Source organism: Pagrus pagrus (genome assembly GCF_965226575.1).
Source record: "Pagrus pagrus genome assembly, chromosome: 6".
NCBI classification, from domain to species: Eukaryota; Metazoa; Chordata; class Actinopteri; order Spariformes; family Sparidae; genus Pagrus; species Pagrus pagrus.
In genome coordinates this window covers 10,715,040-10,735,642 of record NC_140190.1, presented here as the reverse complement: position 1 = coordinate 10,735,642, position 20,603 = coordinate 10,715,040, and the positions used below count along the sequence as shown (strand labels likewise).

General features: G+C 42.0%; 1 protein-coding gene across 1 annotated transcript; it reads right to left on the bottom strand.

Annotated features, from left to right (window-relative positions):
* Positions 1-7,924: 7,924 nt before the first annotated feature.
* On the bottom strand, positions 7,925-18,213 carry hapln4 (hyaluronan and proteoglycan link protein 4). Its single transcript, XM_084354404.1, has 7 exons — positions 18,035-18,213; positions 16,520-16,637; positions 13,102-13,291; positions 12,278-12,450; positions 12,047-12,162; positions 11,476-11,662; positions 7,925-9,221 (listed from the first exon to the last, which is right to left on the bottom strand). Exons 1-7 carry the CDS (start codon positions 18,035-18,037, stop codon positions 8,830-8,832), a joined length of 1,179 nt encoding a protein of 392 aa, XP_084210530.1. The 5' UTR covers positions 18,038-18,213; the 3' UTR covers positions 7,925-8,829.
* Positions 18,214-20,603: the final 2,390 nt, after the last annotated feature.

The following is a 20,603-nucleotide window of genomic DNA, read 5'->3' as shown; positions in this document are numbered from 1 at the left end:
TCATAGATTTGTTCCAGCCACTTGGAGCCACACTCCAAACAATCACTGACATTATGTCCTGAGCCCTGAAATGTTCTGTCCCCCGAGGACCGGCATGCACTTGTGCATAAAGCTCACATAAACATACTCAACACTTTTTCTCGTAATAGCCAATGAAAAGGCTTAAAAACTTGCTATTTATACTCCAGATTTGTCCCAATTCCTGTCATACAACTTAGTTTTTGAGATGAGCAGATAAATTAGAGGCATGCAAAGCCAGCTCATCATAACCTTGGTCTTGGGTCGATATCAGGCTCATCTGGCAGGCACGGCCAATCGATGGGGATCTCTGGTATTATCCTGCGTTATCTCCTAATGCCGCTGCCAAAGTTCAAGAAGATTATGAAAAGCAACAAGGGGTTTAGCATCATCTTAGGCCTGGCAGTCTCTTACTGAACCTCGACGCCGCTCCGACTCGTTTCCTTCCAGAATTACTGTCTGTCTTTATCTCACGCGTACACATAAGAGGCTGCAGGCGAAAGCACACTTCATTTTTTTTCTCTCTCTCTCCACAAACGCACACCAAGCGGCTTATCCAAATAAAAAAAAAAGGATTAATATGCATCTTAACCCCGTTTATCTTCCTCATCTTTATAACAGCCAGGTTGTTGAATAGCTTCACCCATGAATCTGCATTCAAGCCAAACCTAATGATGGCAGCGTCTTGGCTCACTGACAGCTTTTTTTTTTTACTGTCGTAGTGTGTCTGTGTGTCTCTGTGTCTACTGGCTTTGCTTCTCAGGTCAGACTCTCACACAGAGACACAGACACATCAAGCCGGTCCAGGTCTGTCATACACCATCGCCCTCTCGTTCCGCTCCACCAGCTGTGTGTACTTTGTGCAGTGTTTTGTTACATGATCCCAACTGATGATCCAGAAATCTGGCTTTATTGAGCTGCTTTTAACTCATCCTTCAACACAGGTGGAAAGTAATTAAGTACATCTACTCCAGTACTGTACTATTACTTGCACTCGGTACTTATACTTAGGTAGGAGTATTTCCATTTTATGCAAATCTAATGCTCAAAGTAGCTGTTCAAGTACTTTTCAGATCAGGATTTTACGTAAGATCATAACTTCATCATAACCAGTAATGGAAGAAATATTTCGTCATCTGTAAGTAAAAGTATCTATGTAACAATGTAGAAATACTCCATTAAAAGTAAATGTCCGGCATTCATAATCATACTTACAGTACGCAAGTATTATTAGAGAAATGTGCTTAAGGTATTAAGTCAAAGTACTCATTCTGCTTTAAAACTGCCATGTTACTAAAAATTATTATGATGTATTGTATATGAAATACTAGAATACAATGTGTAATTAGCATTTTACTAGCTAGTTTAGTTGAGTAGATATCACTCTATGGGTTGGGCCCCAGAGGGTCACGAGATCAATCTGACAAAGGCATATTTTTAAACTTTTATCTAATCTTTGCTTTTTGTGAACTGTTGGATAATTTTATAATAATAAGTTCTTTAAATGAAACAATCTACTTTTTATAAGGGGGTCACCAGAGAGGTGTAACATGATTTAATCTTAAGGATTTATTGTATTTTAAACACCTTTCAAATAGTTTTATATGTAAAATCATAATCTGCATGCACTGTAGTGGAGTAAGTAATGTAGTCGTGTAAAAAGTATAATATTTTCCTCTGAAGTTTAGTTCTGGGAGACAGTTTAAAATAAAAATAATGTTACCTGAATGAAACTGTGCACACACAGTTATCAGTCTTTGAAGGTGTCACTGTTCGCTCAACCTTGATCTATACAACGGTAAAATGCTACATACACATTACTGTATATTTAATAATAATCCAAGACATAGTATCATATTATAGAAATAGAGCTTTTGCATTGTGAGTAATTTTAAACTAATTTGCAACTAACTAATTTGGAGCGTTTCAGTCTGAGGTTTGGTTCAAACTGTGTCAACACAACAGCAGCACTCAGGTGCAGAGCAAAACAAACGAGCCCATATCGCCTAGACAGGTTGGTCTCGGTTCGCCTCCACTAAATCTGCTTGTTTACAGTCAGAATGCAAATGACCCTTCTGTCCGAAACAACTGGCTCATACGTTGCCTGGCGGGAAGCTCGTTTCTTGAATTGGAACAAAGCAAAAACGAAACAAGCTGAATTGTCACATCTTGGCGTCAGAAAGACGAGGGGAGCTGCTTCGTTTCGCTCTCGACTCCTCCAGAGTAACAACTGCTCTCTGGACTTTACAACTATCTATACAGCAAGCTGCAGTGCAGTGTGGGAAGCCTAATGAGCTTATGAAATATTAACTCGGAAAGATGTGAGATAGCCACTTAACGGGAAGTGTTACCGTATCGACACAACAACGCTGATCTATCTCAACAGTTTTCAAGGTCAGAAGTTTGCCTCTTCACGCCGGCTTCCTCTGGGAAGTTACTCGAAGTTCCCTGAAAGATGAAAGTGCACACAGGCCATGGAGTGAATCGTAGGTGTTGTGGGGACTGGGTTTTGTGACCGAGGTGAGATAAGGTTCAGCAGTTTGTGTGCTTCTCCAGCCACTCTATTCCTTCTCTCCCCCTGCAGGACCACAATAGCTCACTGACCAGCCAATTTCTGCATGCCAGTGCCGGGCGAGTCTTGCTTCATTCCGGTATTCACTCCTGACGTTTCCTGCCTCTCCCCTCTCTTTTTCTCTTATCTTTCCGCCTTCATTTTATTCCCTCAAACCCCTTTTCTCCCACCTATCTCTCTTCCACACGTCTTATTCTCTGTGTTGCTTTTCCCTGCCCGCCTTTCACTCTGTCCTTCCCTGTGACTTTGTGTTTCTGCTGAGGCTGCCTGCTTTCCTTCATCTCTCTCCTCTCTCTCTCACACACACACACACTCTCTCTCTCTGAACCTCATTCTCACACAAATGGTTTGAACTGTTTCATTAACCTCCCGCTATTCTCTTTCGACCAAATCTGGGATCGTTGTAAACCAGTGAGACTCCCTCCCCTGATGTGCGAGTGTGACAGCTCGCTACCAAAGCGTGGAGCTAATAAGGAAGTTGGAGGCTGGACTGTGGTGAAAGTACGGCACACATTTTATTCGGAGGCATCTATAGATGACAGAGCACAGACTCCCATTCATTAGCCGCCTTGCGCTCCATCAGATGGTTAACACTTTCAATTAACTCAACACTGCTGCCTGTTTAATATGCCCCGTACTCCAGGGGAAACCTCTCACAATTTGGCCAATTACCCATCTCTGCAAAGCAACCGCTTTCAATGCATAATATGTATCAGATTCAGCAGCCGCATGGTCCAGCTGAATTACACAGAGAATGCATGAGGCATTAAGGGAGATCATTTAGCGAGATGGGGTAATTTCAGAAGCTATTTCCCGTGGGCTAATTTGGTGTGGTTATGGCATCTGTTGGTGCGTTCAATCATAACAATGTTGAGGTCTGACACGGAGTAAAACTTAATTCCTTCGGGGATAATCACCAAGCGTTGCATTGCCCACATCTTAACATTAAAGCATATTTGTCGGGATGAACAGAGGAAGGATTTCAGCAGTTTCCAGAGTATAATGATGACATTATATTATAACATTAATGGGCTATGGATCAATGAATCTATTGCAATGAGGCTATGAGCCAACATGCCTGTGGCTTTATGTATGCTGGGGGGGAAAATAAGCAAATATTCAGATTTTCTGTATTAAAACCTCTCTATCTGTATGTTTTCAAGGCATAAATGAGGTGGAAATCTGCAGTTATCCAAAAAAAAAGAAAATTCTGTCATTTTTCACCCCAATGCCGATGGAAAGTCAGGTTAAATTCAGTAGTCCACAAAACATTTCTGGAGCTCAACGGCAAAACAGCATTGCAGCATTCTCCTAAACAACTGTAGTAGGTGGAGACTCTCCGGGAAGCCTAGACATCCCAAATGGATTTGAAGAGATGATATTAACACCCTTGACGTGTGATCAAGCCTTTGCACCCACCTCAGACAGGCTGCATGCCAACGCTTTAATTCAGTAGCTACACTGAAGCTTTCGGCGTAAAAAAAGGTGTAAATAACATCGTTTCAAATTAATTTGCGATCTCATGCCTTCTGGAGACTTGGATTACGTCAGACGTATGGAGCCATTTCATGTTTGGTTTCATGTTTGTTTTTTTCCCCATCTACTTCAGTTGTTTAGGAGGATGCTGCGGTGCTGTTCCACTGCTGGCTCTGAATCTCCAGAAATGTTTTGTGGACTTTGAAACTTCACCTGACTTTCCATTCAGTATAATAACTGAATTTTAATTTCTGGGTGAACTGCTCCTTTAAATTTGGTTGTCTGTGATAAGTCTGTATTTCATTTTTGTGTGACGTACATCAGGACTGTGTGGATGCTCTTGGCTTCTAATTATTAACTATGAAAATAACCAAAATACTGTATGTCTCAGTGTGGATGTGAAGTAGACCACAAGATGGTGCTGACATGGAGAATAAAAAGTGAGGACAGATGGAGACATGTGAAGGAAACACAAGATAGTGTGATTGCTGAATGATATAATTAACCTGTCAGATGCTTTGTGCACCCTTACCCATCTTTTTTTCCCATGATAAAGGCCTGAAACACCTCAGACAGAGCGAAGTCTTGTGTGTAGTTTACATTCTTCACTTAACTGCAGTTCGATACAAAAAAAAACAGCAGCACAAATTGGTGTCGAGTTGCTTCTTTATTTGGGCTGAAAACCTCATCAAATCAATGTTTTCTCTTTACTCCCCCAGATTTTGTTATTATTGACTCAAGGCTGTCAGAAAAGTTTAAGACAATTTTAATAAGTTACCTTATTTTGCCCTGTAAACCTAACAACCTGTGACAATCCACAATCTGGGCATACTGCAAAGTTGAATTTAGGAAATCTAGGATGGCTTTCATGCAAAATAAGACTTCCAATAATGTTGCAATCAATATGGAAACAAGATCCACCAAGTCCAACGTCACTGACATAACACGTGATGTCACGGTAAAATGCTGGCAATCACAGTGAACAGTAAGCAGAAATACCTTTCCTCCGGTCTCTTGATGTTTGCTAATCAGTCCCTCTAGAGATACTTGTACATCAGCCTGCTGCAGGCGTTTAATTCATGCACTGGGACGTATAAAGATTGAAAGTTGGGAATACCAACTCAGAAATATCAACCTCAGACTTGCAAAGGATTGCAGGGTAAGGTTAAGAAATGCTTTTAATTTATCCAAATAAAGTCTGTGGCTGTGTCCAAAATCATTCCCTTAATACTGTAAAGCACATTACACCGTATATACCCTCCAGACTATACTACCCTTCAAAGCCAAAATGCAGTAACTACCAAATTTAAGACCAAAATGTGACATATGGAGCCATTTCATGTGTGTTTAGAGGCAGAGAGTCCGGTAGCGCCATAGTCCTCAACAGTTGTGTGAAACTACCAGTGTGAGTGATGACACACAAAATGACAATGATTAAGTGTCAATAACAAGATGACAATGATTAAGTGTCAGTAACTTCACTCTCCGTCTCAAGGGTCTGGGAATTCTGCATGTTTGCTCAATAAACCGTAACCGACGCACTCAAGTGGAGAGGAGTCTGTAATTTTCCTGCTATGAGAAGTGGAAATATCTACTGTCATAAAGGTTTATAAGGATGGCAGAAGTGTCATTTGTGAAAACAGTGAAAGGAAACTAGCAGGAGAATCAGGGAATCATCATCAGTCTGTGCAGGGAAGAGGTCTAATCGAGCATAATCACCTCTATCTCTGTATTTGACTATAATCAATCCAATCATTCTGTATTTTCTGTAGCTTCTTTGTGACCGAACGCCTCTTCTCTGCTTTTATCTCCGGCTTGTTCTGTAGGCCCCGACCTCTGTCACAAGCTGATAAATGAGCGGCCGGTGAAAGCCATCTCTTTGTATTTATTGTGTGGCAGCACTCTGTTGTTATAGGTTCATCTAATTTCATTTCGTGCTCAAAAAAAAAAAAAATAGGCGACAAGGAACTCTGATGAAATGAAGACAGCCCTGTCATCTTCAGAGCCGTCTCGTTTAAAGGGTTCAATCACTTGCCTTTCAGCGCCTCCATCTTTCTACCTGTCCGTCCTCTCTCTCGGCGTCTTTACGTTCAATGTTTCTGTAGTCGTTGAATAAAGGGAGCGTGAGGGAGCTTCAATCAAGGCCAATACCTCTCTAATGTTCTGTCTCATGAGGATTTTCTACTGCCTGGTCTGTTGAGCTCACCATCTGTGAAATCTTTGGCCCAATATGTAGCGACTATTACCGTCAATAATCCTGTTAACAAAGGCGTTCTGCACACACGTGCATCAATTCTGGTTGCCAAAGTGCTGGCAGTCAAAATGTGAAGTAGCGGCTGCTATTTATGACGACCTTGCTCTTACGTAAGATGGAGTTAGCCGCTAAATACCAGGCAAAGTGAATTTCAAAAGGGTTACCATCACAATCCTGAGCACATGAAAAAACATCTAAATTGCTTCAGTACTGAAATGCGGAATACATAATGCACCATAAATTATAAATGTCACAGTGCATCAAGCAGGACTTTGCTTATTAATTTAGTGGATGTGACTCCATATTCACGCAGTAGCGCGGACTAATGGGGCTGGTGAGAGTACTCAGCGAATCATTAAAATCATCAACTTTGATCATCGAGGTCATTCTGGAGCCTCATTTTCCCTTTGAAAAATCACAGAGCTGACAATATTCAGCAAACAGTCAGGGTTTTTTTTTTTTTTTTTGTAATTGCTTAAGTTCGTCATTCACAGCAATTATTTCATGATGTTGGACTTTCAATGAACTTGACTTTAATTATATGCCGCCGGTTGCTATGGCGATGACATGGTTTGTTCTGTTGTGCTGGCGAAACACCAAAATGCTCCCACTCAGAGCCAGGTTCACTTCTCAGCAGTATCTCTCGCTGGCAAACAGTCGAACACACGAGGCAGAGCGAAGCACACACACACACACACACACTCCAGACTGAAAACATTCATCACTCACCAGCTGTGACTCCTGCTCACATAATTGTTGTATGACTGTTAATTACACAAAGGTAAAAGCGCCACGAGATAGATGACTACATCCGCTGAGTCTCGGTTGACAAAATGCACTGTTTGGTGAACACTGTACGATGACCCTCTGATGGCAGTGTACATCTACTGGTTGGTCGATCCATCTGTCGGTCCGACACTCTGGTCGGGACTGAATCATCTCAACAACTATTGGATGGATTTCCATCAGATTTGAACAGACATGAATACTGATTGCGGTGATCGATTGACTTTTCATCCAGAACCATCATTTTAATTTGATCAATACTTTGGTTTATAATTAAATACCTGTAAAACTAGTGACCAGGCCCACCCTGAGTAGAGTTGCAGCTTGTAAAACTCAGAACATTAACACGTGTTGTGCATGTGTGGGACAGTCATGTGTCATTTTCATTTAGCGTTAAGATCAAAATATGTGGTGCAGTGCGACAATATGTCAAAAGTTTTACTTAGTTACTGACACATACATACGTTGTTCCCATAGCAACCCATTCAGATAGGGTAGTGAACACAAAAATCCGATCTGATCATTTGCAAATGCAAGTACATACAGTCTACTTGAAGATCACATTTCAGAAACAACATTGATTTTCCTGCAGTCTGAACATGGCCTTAATCTTGTTAAAGTGTGTATCCTCTACATGCACTGCTTAGAGACTCTGCATGATAACACATCAGTGTGTGAATGTTTGAACTGTGCTTCTTTGAACTCATCAGACCATTCAATGACCACTTGTGCACAGTGTATGGAAGCAAGTGCATTTGTTATACCTCTGCACTCATTTAATCAGTTATATATAGAAAGAAAAACAGCATCCAAACACATGTTGTTCAAATCAACTCTTTCAAGACATTTATTTTTCTCCCAGAACATTCATCCGGTCTCCAGTGGCAAACTCCGTAATAAAGGTGGAAGGTTAATAGTGCATTGGAGGCCCAGGTAGCTTAGAAGTGCATTATGAGAGGTAAATAGCATTTACTGTAGCTTTGCATTTCTGCTTATTCAGCCTCAGCCAAGCAATACATGCTCGCTCAAGTCTAAGCTAGGATGCTATCATAAAATAAAGCCCTATGTATTCAAAGTGCAAATATTTTGGAGCTAGTGCAGCATTTACTACTCAGCCTGTTCAGCTCTGATGATGAGGTTGCCAGGACTAGTTAATGAGAAAAATGGCTCCCATTGTGCAAGAGGGTTGCTAACCAAGCAAGACGATGACACTCGGTACAATCAAAACTTACAGGGCTCTTTTCCCTACAGTCAGGCAGCTCATCCCGTCTCACCCAGTAATGATTGTGTTCACCCTGAAACTGGGATTCTGGCTCACACCCCTGCTGTGGCTCAGGAACCACAGCAGGGGCCAACTTATGATTCACCCACACACACACACACACACACACACGTAAACAAGGATCCTCATGGCAGACCTCTCTCATCTGATCTGTGTGCCTGAGCGATGATCAAGCTGCTGTCTAATCTTACCGTTTTCCAGCGACAGATGTGCTAACAGAGTGACTCCTTAAGATGATTGACTGACTGGAGACGAAAGGAAAATCACCCTAATAAAGATGTCAGTCTCAATTTTACACAGCCTCGCTTCTTCTCTCTGGCGAATCTGAAAATGAGTACACTATGTCTGTGAGCGCTTTACTTTAAAAAGCGATGAATGGAGTCTGGCTGCTAGGCGACATTTGTTGTAGTCAAATCTAAAACTGCTCTCAGTCTTTTCACTTTAAATCACCCTCGTGGCATTCATCGGGATGCTGTTGCTGCTCTTCCTCCTTTTCAAACTGTCTGTCGGGCTTTTTGTCGTTTCGTTACCACCTGCTGTTTCCTCCTTGTTTATGCGGAAACAGTAGACCCCATAGAGGCGGAATTTTTTATCAGGGAAGCCCAGGTGTCGGACGCCGGGCTGGGATCCTCCACAGCGAGAGCGAGGGTTGACTATGGGGTAGCGGATGCTGCCATCCTCCAGCCAGCCGGCTTCACAGCGGTCCAGAAGCTGGAACTTCCACGCAGCGTACAGCTGACCCACTTTGGCGACCGCTGAGCCATCTCGAATGCAAGCCTTCGTCGCTTCCGCATAGTTCACCTTCTTAAAGCGTTTGAGGAAATACACTTTGCCTGGGGGGAAATAGAGGGAGAGGAGAGGAGAAGATCTTTGTTGTAAGAGCATGTGAAAAGGTGAAGGAAAACAGAGCAAGTGCATTGTTCAGGAGGGCAAACGGAAAGAAAGAGAAGTGAATAAGAGAGCGAAGCCCCAGAGACAAGCCGAGCCCTGAGGGGAGATATTCTCAGTTTTCCTGGCATCTCTGTCTGATTGTGTTCAGAATATCAAATCACTCCAAAAACCGTCTGGGCAGCCGCTCAGAATCGAAAAGGCAACACTCTGTCAGCGGACGGCACACCAGCTCAAAATTACTCTTAAAACGCTTCCATTTTTGCTTTCATCTCACCTCTGGGGAGACTTTTTACCTCGCAGTTTTAAAGAAATTGGCATCCTGATTGGCTGAATTGTTTGAACTGGGCTGAATCATGAGGTAGCTTCTTCTAAGAAGGGGGCTAAAAGACAAAAGAGCTCCCTAACTGAGAATAAAGAGGTTGGTGGTTTCTCCAAACAAAAACTGCCATCATGAAAATCATGTCTGCAGCCTCAGCTCTGCGCTCGGTTCAGCTATTGATTTTATGCTTGTTTACGTGACTGCTGCTATTAGAAAGGCAGAATATTGTCTCATATTTCCCCGGGGGACGCTCAGTAAATGCCTTCCAGCTGGACCGAGCAACGGCATCGGTCATGACCACGGCTGAAACCTCCTGCCCACAACAGACTGTCCGCAATAATTAACACACAGGGGAAGCCATGAGCAATCGTTTTAGGCTCCTGTCATGCACCCTTTTTCTCGCTGAAGAAAAGCACAGGGACTGCTTCTTTTTTCTTTCTTTTTTTTCACAGTGCAGGTGAGACTATCCTCAATTTGTTAATGATTGAAATGAAGAGCACTGCCTTGAATCTATCAAGTTTTTAGAAAGTATGAAAAGTTTTGAATTCTTATCCGAACTTCAAAGAGGCACCTTGAAGGCAGGCTTGAGGACGGGTTTTTCCAAACTGAATTGCTTAATACTCCCTGAACCACTGGTGCACTGTGTGTCACGATGTTTTAAGGGAGTGGGATGCTTTGGGAAATACACACGTGTTTGTTTTCTTGCTGAGCGTTAGATGAGAAGATCAATGCCACTCTCATGTGCGTAGGGGAAATATGAAGCGAGCTGGGCTTAGTTTAGCATAACAAAAGGGGAGCAACAGCTCCACTAATTAATGTGTTTTATCTTTTTTTGTTTAAGCCACACAAAAACGGTACAAAAGAGTCAAATCAACACTTTGCCTGCAAAGAGAAAAGGTGCTCATTGTATAGGCTGACATTGAATTAGTTTGATTTTATCTAACTGACATGGCAGTACTATCAATCCTCTCATCTAGCTTTCATCAAGAATGCATATAAGTATCCCAAACTATCAAACTAAAGGTCTAGCATGTGTAATTTAGTGGGATCTATATGCAGAAATGGAATATAATATTAATAATTGTGTTTTCAGTAGTGCATAATCACCTGGAGTCACCACCATAGTGTCATAGGTCAGGCAAGTTATTCAGCTGGTTGAAATCTGAAACCACACCGCTAGATCCCACTTATTCCTACACACTGGACCTTTAATTAAATATTCTTCAATATTGATTATTAAAACATGGATTGCTGGTATCCTCCACAATCATTGTTTTCAATTTCAATAATCAAGTGACAGAATAAAAGCTGTTATTGCACCTTTCTCCTCTCATTCACGTGGACTTGCTATGACTACAGGACTACACATAACTTTCGTGACGCGAGCAACAAATCCAGCCTCGACTTTCCCAAGTTTGTTTGGGCTTGTGAACCTGGAGGTGGTGCGTGTGACGGAGATACTAGCAGTCTCTGTGGGAACGTGATGTAAATCAAAGAAACGGGAGATGAAAGGCAATGCACACATTGAACCCAGAGAACACTGTGGCCCTAGCAGGGCAGAATCAACGCAGCCTGATCTAAATCCAATGGCCTTAGGCCGGCGAGATCATAGGCACAGATCAGAGACGTGGGCCTAATTTCCCCACAGTCCAACACTGATGATATATCCTCCTTCTATACGGCACCACAACAATCCAGCTCCGTCAGCGTCTTGTTCTCTTCTACTCGTGAGCCACAGATGCTGGAAGCTCAGTTGAATGTTTATATTTAGCTGTGTGATCATGTAGATGGACTACAAAGTCTTTCTGATCTTCAGATACAGACACGCATGTGCACACAGCCGAGCCCGCCAACCCACATCTCTCTCTGTTCCTCACCGTTGAGCTTGGAAGTGAAGCAGAAACAGTCATAGCGCTCATCCTCCTTGTGCCTGTAGCCATAGTTACGGACGCCAGCGGGGGTGTCCTTGCGGCCGCACTGGTCTCTGGGATGAGAGATAGGGTACTGGACTGAGCCGTCCTCCAGCCATCCAGCATTACACCAGTCTAGCCCTTCCAGCCAGGCCTGCAGAGGGAGATAATGTAGGTTAGTGAGGCACACTGAAGGATTAAACACATTATTAAGAGCTGAGCGAATTTGGTTTATCTCTTCTGACATAACTTCATTACTCTGGACTTTCATGCATATGGCTTTTTAAAACAGGAGGAGGGACCTGCAGTAAAATGTCTGCTCTGGTCATATGCATATTCTTAATGTTGGACTTAGTGCTGATCTAAAACAGTTTATGACTGAGGGCTGTAGAAAGAAAGTGCATTGCTATCACTAGAAGAGTGGCTCTAAATGAAAGTATAAATGAGAAATAAATCCTTAGTAGTGATCTGTGACTGTCTCTCTTAATCTGCCTCGAACATGACAAACATTTGAACCAAGGGAGAGGCAGAAACTCACCTTGTGCAGCTGAGAGTGAGAGGCCAGAATGGCGTCCTGCTGTTTGCAGGCATCCTCCGCCTGGTGGTAGTTGAGCTTATAGCGCCCCTCGCGGGGGTAGTAGGGGAACACCACTCCTGCAGGTGACAGAAACAGGCCTACTGTTGAGTGTGATGTTTAAAGTGGATGAATTTCACTTCAGTCTCATGTGAACTGATCTATCTCTAGACAGCAGCCTCTTCAATTCCTGACCTTCCAGGTCGAGGTTGACGAAGCCTGTGTCGTCCTCCATGTCGTTAGTGACTTCACACTCATAGCGTCCATAGTCCTCAAGTGTGACATTTTGGATGATCACTGAGGCGTCGCCTGGTCCTGCCTGCTCCAAAAACACTCGGCCTCTGTACGATCCAAACACGCGCTGCTGCCTGAAGAGACGTGACAGAAACAGTATTTTCTTTCACCACTATAAAAGTCGCTATGAGCAAAATAACTGAGAGATGCTTCAACTTAATAAATGCTTTAGACTTGGACTTTACTTTTACTTTATAGCCTCATGAAAAGAGCAATGTATTTTTTATGATACGAGTGGGTTCACCAACAACGACCATGCCAACAATGTGAGTTTAAAGGTTTAATGGAAGTACTGGCTATTGAGGATGGCTGAATGGATGTACGGAAGCAGAGGAAGTGTTGTCCGCTCTGGCACGGATGTGAATAGGGATGGGCAGAAGGAGGGATGAGGTCGAGAGGTAAATGGAAGAGGGGGAGAGAAAGGGAGGGTGGACGGAGACGAACAGGAAATGTGGGTTGAATAAGTAGGTTTGCCAGGTTTGATTGAGGCTTGTCCCTGCTCCTGAGCCTAAGTCTACTGCTTTTTTGAAAATACTCACATTATATACTACTATTTGGATGTGTGCATAGCATCTATAGTTCGTGGCAGTTACAGTACATAACATCTATTTAATCAATCCAATCATTATCTATTGGATTGGGCCCTGCAAACTGAGAAACAGAAACGCTGATTAAAACGACAGATACAAATTGACTGATTTAAAAACACAGATACAGATTTTTACCTTCCAAGTGCCACAAAGACGTCCTCAAACTGCAGCGCGTCAGTCACTTTGGTCCATTTAATACGAATGCGAGCAGGGTCGGTGTTCTCCGGCTCATGGTGGAATCTGCAGGGCAGAGTGATGGAGCCACCGCGATGTGTGACCACTTTACCAGGAGCTGTCTGCACTATCACCGCTCCGGTGTCATCCTCTATGGGGAGAAAGAGAAGAGGGAGGGCCGCTTTATCAAAGCACTTCAGTGGTGAATGATAAATATCTGACATTTTGTTTAATCTTGCTGGCCAGCTTTCTCATTACTTTCATACTTCCTTTTGATTTTCCAAATGGGCGTTGATTGATGTCATATTAAACCTGAGGCTGGTAATGTTGTAGAAACCAGAAAGAGCAAGCGAACTTTTGAAAGCACTCCTCCAGGACACGTGTACGCACACTGCAGCCTTTGTAGAAGCAATGAGGCAAAGTGCGAGTGGTTAGGCAGGTACATACGTAGACGGACAGGTGGGATGTCCAATGATTTTATACAGGCTGAATGAAATGATTGGACGGGCTCATGGAGGCCTGCAACCAAGCGCCCAGGAACAGCGACGAGCATTTAAGCGATAATGGCTAAACCATGTAATTAAGTCAGGTGATGCACACCAGCCCAGAGACATTTTTCCCATAAGCTTAAATTTGAAAGAAGTGGCTGTTAAACACTGGGTTAACTTTTTTTTTTCTTCGTCACAACCCACCGTGAAATGACTTAATTCTGAGGGAACAAAACGTGGTGAAGTACCCTTTCAGTGCCTTTATGCGCACCTGCACTTCAAACATCCTAAGTCCGCCACTGATGAGCACCAAAATTGAATGTGTTAAGACATTTTATACAAATATAACAAAAAATGCTTCAAGAATTACTTAACAACCCCATAATTAATTACTATATTATTGTGCAATAATAAAGGTGGTGAATACAACGGAGTGCATGACGAATTTTCCATTGCCATGCAAATATGTATAGCCAAGTCCTTAATGTTGACGTAGGAAGGAGAAATGTAATCTGATTCTCTTTGTGAGGGGTTACCGCAGTGAGATACCCTCAAAATTGAATCAGCTTCAGCTAGTACAGAGTGTGCTGTTTACTGGAGCTGTCACATAAGTACCTCAACATCCAGCATATCAAGAGCAGAAAAGCAGCTAACTCACTCTCTGCCCGGACCTGTCATCAGATTACCCACTCCAAATTCGAACCTCAACCTCTGCCGAGAGCAATTCACCATAAGACCTGAAACTAATGGAAACCGCAGGGCTGTTCTTCCAAATGGCCAGTACAAGACCTAGTTTGCATGTTTGGCAGACATTCACTTAGACTCTGTTTGTGTGTATCTAGGCAGCAAAAGACTGAACACGAAACAAGTGTGGTTAAAACATTTAATGAGTGGCTGCAAGAGGTTTTCTGCTATGTTGTGACTAGATAAAGGCACCTACAATTATCCACGCCAGCCAGCAATTAGTCCTGTCAGTGCTTAGTGCACTCTGCAAAGTTGTTTATCACCAGCAGCCATGAAAGCATCAAGTGGTGTTTAATCAAAACTTTGAGCACATTATTTCCCAACACTGACGGCAACGCTGCAACAGACAGATGTTCGGACAAACAGCTCCGTGTTTCATTAAGGAGACACCTTTTACAGACATCACTGGCAGTGGGACTGAAGTTAACAACTACCGCTGGTGTTTGCAGATAGGAGCGCCTGTGTGACGGGAGTTAGGTTAATGTGCGTGTCTGCATGCATCACACTGTCGTGGTAAAACTGGCAGATTAGAAGCAGCAGGCAGCTGTTAATTAGAGCAAATAGGTTCTGATAAATCTACGCTACCTGCCCAGCATCAGACAGAAGACGGAAAAAAAAGAAAGACGACCAGCTAGAAAAGAAACTTTGAAAGCTCCAGATCATTTTTCTCAGAAGTTGGTGGAAAATACAGGACTTAGATTTGCATATCCATTTGCTAACTGCTAATTAGGCTATAATGACTGCAAGAGAAACTCTTTTGTCAGGGCCATGCCTGTTGTGTAGTTATCCTCAAAAAATAATTATTACAACTTTAAACCCAGAATACATATTTTATTCCACTAGGGATCTCTCAATCAAAACAAAAGATGTAAGTAGTGTGGGATCATGGGAGTTGCTGTCTTCATTGCAACACCTCAACTTACTGGAACTTCATCTACATGGTTTGGTTTAGGCAGTAAAGCTACTTGGTTTGGTTTAGGCACTAAATCTAACTGGTTAGGATGAGGAAAAGATCTTCTTCCTATACGGACTCTGTCGCTCTATTTAGCCGACTACTTCACCTGACTTCCTCCCTTGCTGCTGTAATAATTACTTGAGCCACAAGAGGTCACCACCCAACAGGACACGTAAACATGGGTCTTAAGAAGCTGCTTTCACAGTTGATTTATATGGTCGTTTTTCTCATGAGGACGGGCTGCTTCACTGTGTAACACCCATCCATTACCTTGAATAAAAGTATGATTTCTCTGGTTTGAACATTTAGGATAATGTAAGTACACCACTCAACAAAATAAAAACCAAAGGTCTAATCATTTTCAGACATTTAAATACAGAAATATTACATATTATATATGTAAATTTGTGTGATACTCAACTTTTATCATGTATGCAAATTTACACTTTCAATCGGTACTTTTCACTCACTACATCATTATTATTCAACGGCTGTAGTTGCTTTGCTTGATCTGCAAAGGAGCTGTAAGACTGTATTTACAAATAAAGCATATAAAGACCTCGTAAAATCAAATGCATATCCAGTCAGCAGAAAAAAAGAGTCTTTTGAAGATATAGAAATGTAACTCTTTTAAATTTCTACATTGTAGATAATATGGACAGCCAGGTCTCATGCTGTTAATTAGCTTAATCCCCGATGTCATCAGTTTTCTTAGTGGTTAAAATGTTAGAGATTTATCAGAGTCCTCAAGTGAATACTTAGTGCTAGACTGGAAATTAACAGCTTCGATAATGAATTAACGTTCTCGGGTTACCACAGCGTTGGCTTTGGGAATACTGTTTGAAATATTGTTTCAGTGCATGTTCCTGGACAGTTTCACGATCCTTCTCTGGACTCCTCGTGAGAATTTGAAAACCTGTGAGCACTTTCTGACTATTTTTCTCCTTTCTTTCTTTGGAAGGGTTAGATTTAACAAGAGCATTTTTCAGGTGTCATCTGTATATAACACTAAATAAAATCATAAATAATAGAAACACTAAAGTCGCCTCTGGAGCCATCAGTGTATCAGCCAGGTTTTCTAAAACATGCTGTAACAGTTATGCAGATCAGTGCAAAATGAAGAGCTCCTGCCTTTGCTACTTTGCTACTACTACTAACTATAAGAAACAGGAAAGAAAAAAAATGTCCTTACCGAGCACATGCACCACCTTTCTCCTTCCCTTCTCTATGTCGGCAGGCAGGGACGTCACTGAGAGGGCAGAAGTCAGGATGAAAACCACAAAGGCCAGAGGCCACCGCTGCTTTGACAACTGCAGGAAGGGACACAACAGAGAACAGGTTTACTGAAAATGGAAAAACAAGATTGTAGTGCTCTATGGGTGCAATCAAAACCTAAAAAGGCTGCGGTGAAGAGATTAGCTAAGATACCAAGGACAACAGCTTCACCCCAGGGAGAAACAACAAATACCTTAAAGGCAACTTCAGTGCAAATATTCTGGTACTTCACATTCATAATGAAGGATAACATATTAGCAGCAACATATAATATATCCCAAACAACTTCCAAAACCCACATCTGTCTCCTTTAAGTCCCGCAAGTGAACTCAAACTTTAGGTGTTGGAGTGTCGGCTTGATTGGCTGCTCAGTGAGCGAGACAAAAAGCAGAAGATAATTGATGACTTCAGCTTCCTCAAAACAAGAAATTAAGGTAAGCCAACTCGACTGTGTTCGGTTTGAGTGTCCCGCTTTTAAGCAGGCGCCTGCTATACATCCCAGTTTTAAAGTGCCAGCTGTGTGGCTCACAGTTGCAGTATGAAAGGAGGAGATAGGCCACACAGGATAGTCAAGACTTTAAGCTTGTTTAGCACTTTTTTATCTTTCGTGCCAGGTGCCAGTAGAAGGAAAAGAAATTGTTTGGAAGTTGTGAGGGAAACTCAGTAGCTCAGTAGAGGCCAGGAGTAAACAAAGGAATACATGCTGACAGAATCATCCTGACGAAAACTTGTGCTTACTGTGCATATTAAACATACACAAAGAAGGACGCAAAAGAGGCGACAACACATTTTGAAGCTCTCTCTCTCTCTCTCTCTCTCTCTCTCTCTCTCAGAGTGGTGATCAATGGAGGATCACCTTGCTGAAAAACACAGCCCCTCCTGGAAGTAACTGCTGCTTATTCTGGTCAAGAGCTCATTATCTTTACAAGCCATCTGTCTTGGTTATGGATGAGTGGTAGCTCAAAACACTACAGTTGCAGACTTGTGACCCAGCATGTGACGTCCCCGGTGGTGCATGCGTAAATCCACGATGGATTGCAAAGGTGATGCTGCAATCTACAACCTTTCAACACACGCTCAGAGACATAGGTCTGTGTTTTACTTCAGAGCGGATAACACAATGTGATCATCAGCAGCAGACTACAGGAGTCAAGTATGTGTGCTGCAGCTGTGTGCACTGCTAGAGGTCTACATTGTCAGTGTCACCTGTGAATAATTCTATGCTACGCAACAGCACTGCTGCAGTACAGACCACCCGAACAGGCCCCAGTGAAGCAGAGTCACTAAACCAGCCACTGTACATGCACATTGCACATTATAAACAGCCCTGCTGCAATCATTTTTTTCAAGGTTAGTCGAATGAACAATCCTGCAGCACAGAGAACTGCAGCAGCAGTAGAGCCGCACCAGCAGAGCACAGAAGTGAACTTACCATGGCTATCAGAACAGGATTAATGCCTGGATGAAGCAGACGTGTCACTGTGCGCGGTTTAACTCCTCAGCCCAGGCTGGATGTTGTTCTGCAGCAGCTCTCTCAGCCTCTCTCCCTCCCTCCCTCTCTCTCTGTGTTTCCAGTCCCATCGCTGATCTCTCGCACTGCAGGGGAACCACCGGTGTTTGTGGGTCCCGCAGTCCTCTGATGACGCAGCACACCACATTGGAGAAAGGAGACAGTCACAGCAATGATTTCACACTGATTTGTGCATTATTGAAGCCCGTTAGAGTGTCACTTATCGGTTTGTTGCAGTTCATGCAGTGAAATCTTTTAACTTTCAGGTAGAACACTGCTGTTACTAAAGACCAAAGACTAAAGACTGATGTGTTATCAAGACAACCAACAACTTCATGGCTGAGGACGAGCTAACACAGTAATACTTTCCTCTTCCTATAGAAACTGAGACTGTACAGATGACATCATTGTTACACAGTATATTTAGAGAAATACATAAAATAAACTGCAACTTGCATGTAAATGTAGGTGAAATGTGAAACTGAGCCCCTATTTCATTTTTGTCAGGAGAAAACAGAAGCTGGTGTTGCACAAGCTGTTTGTCCAGCTGTGACTTTGGTGAGTGTATATAAAGCCAGTCGACTGCATGTTCTCATCCCAATTTTGGACACTATATGGTGATTATGGTGAGCAATAATTCATGTAAAGTTTTATGTTCTGTATCCTCATGTACCCTGAATGCTCTTTTTGTTGTTTGGAACCAGCGGTGGTGCAAACATCCTCTTAAAAGAAGCAATATCACTCTATAAAATACTGAAAGTCCTATTACAGTTATTCCAACTATGGGAAGATTTAATTGACAACTGATGTTGGAACTGAAGACTGCCATGATACACATGTTCTTTTCAAGTGTATGAAAGCTTTTGACCACGACTGTATATGAAAAATGTCTATATGTTGAATTTATATAACAATATATATGTCATTCAAATAGGCTATATAAGGATTTAAGTTTAACATATATAAAGAACCAATAGTAACTTTTGTGTATGCTCATATTATTATATCAAAAATATATATATGATGAAATGTTAATAATATTATATGAATATATGTATCATTTGTATATTACACATTGATACAAATACATATATGTTATATGTATAAATAATTATATATGTGACACATATGCCAAAATATGTCATTTAAATACATAAACATGCATATTTGTTCAGGCTGGATATACATGTAAATTTATGAAATTGTAATTCTAATAGGTTTCATCTATGGTTTGTACTCTTTCTTCCAAAGTCCCTTTTCCAAAACTACAAATGACTGATAATAGCATTAACATTCTTATCATGAACTGACTTGTTTCAGTTACATTGCTCATCACCTCCCACGCATAAAGCTGTATTCATCGTCACGGCCAAATATGGCTACTTATTCATCAGTTGGGCTGACAGAAATGGTTTTGGTCAGGTTGTGATAATAAGGATCATTTTTTTTCTCTTATATCTACTTTGTAAGGAATCGGACCCTCCTCTCATCCATTTGACATGATGTGTTGGGACAGCTCAACATGCACAGACTGACAATAACTGACAATGTGTTCATACAAGTGCTGGCTTTTGTAACATTACACAAAAATAAATGGATCTAGTGTTTTTGTTGTGATTGAGGTTTAGGGTTCATCTACGGAGGCAGCCCAGTCGCCAGAATAAAACATTGGCAGTTAACATTTCTGCTATTCATACAACTGCAACTACTACAAAACTTTTATATCAGGAACTAAGCAAGAAGGCTGTCAAACCATGATACAACATTTGGAAGTGTGACACAGCACATAAACACTCTCACATGAGCAACACCAACACTCCCCGAGCGTGCTCCAAGTCCAAGCAGAGTCAGCTAATACAACTGCTAGTGTCACACTTAACCGAGCTTACTAGCCACAATTAGCAGCAGTTGGTGTTCATCTTTTTGCTCATGGTCTTAGTTGCTTTAGTAGGTCATTTAAAGGCATTCAAATCAAATCAAATCAACTTTATTTATATAGCCAATAATCACAACCACATTGCCTCAATGGGCTTTACAATCTGCACAGTGAATGACATCCTCTGTCCTTAGAGCCTCGATTCCAGTGAGGAAAAACTTGCCATGTTGAGGGAAAAAAAAAACTTTTAACGGGGAAAAAAGAAGAAGATGTAATTCGTATATTAAATTGAGACTGTCTATTCCTTATAGTCTTCCATAATGACATGGTGACAATACTACAACAATAATTATGAAGCCACAAAAGCAGATACCCAGGATATTCAGCTGCTTCACTTACCTCTTTGGGTGAGCCAGTAAAGATTGGGTTCAACACAAGTAAGGAAAATGATCCCAGATGTAAGATCAGGTCTTTCCCTTTGCTGTCGGCAGTTATAATGTGAAGCTTCTAGTATGTCAGAAAATGGTCGATAACGTGAAATCAAGATGTTTACTTGTGCAGACCAGTCATTGAATATAGTGAATGTCAGTGTTGTCAAAAGCAGCTGCAGGGAGG

Coding starts and splice junctions, on each gene's coding strand:
- hapln4 (XM_084354404.1), bottom strand. Junction 13,292..16,519: donor AAAGGTGGTGCATGTGCTCG/GTAAGGACATTT, acceptor TTCTCCCCATAG/AGGATGACACCGGAGCGGTG. Junction 12,451..13,101: donor GTCTTTGTGGCACTTGGAAG/GTAAAAATCTGT, acceptor ACGTCTCTTCAG/GCAGCAGCGCGTGTTTGGAT.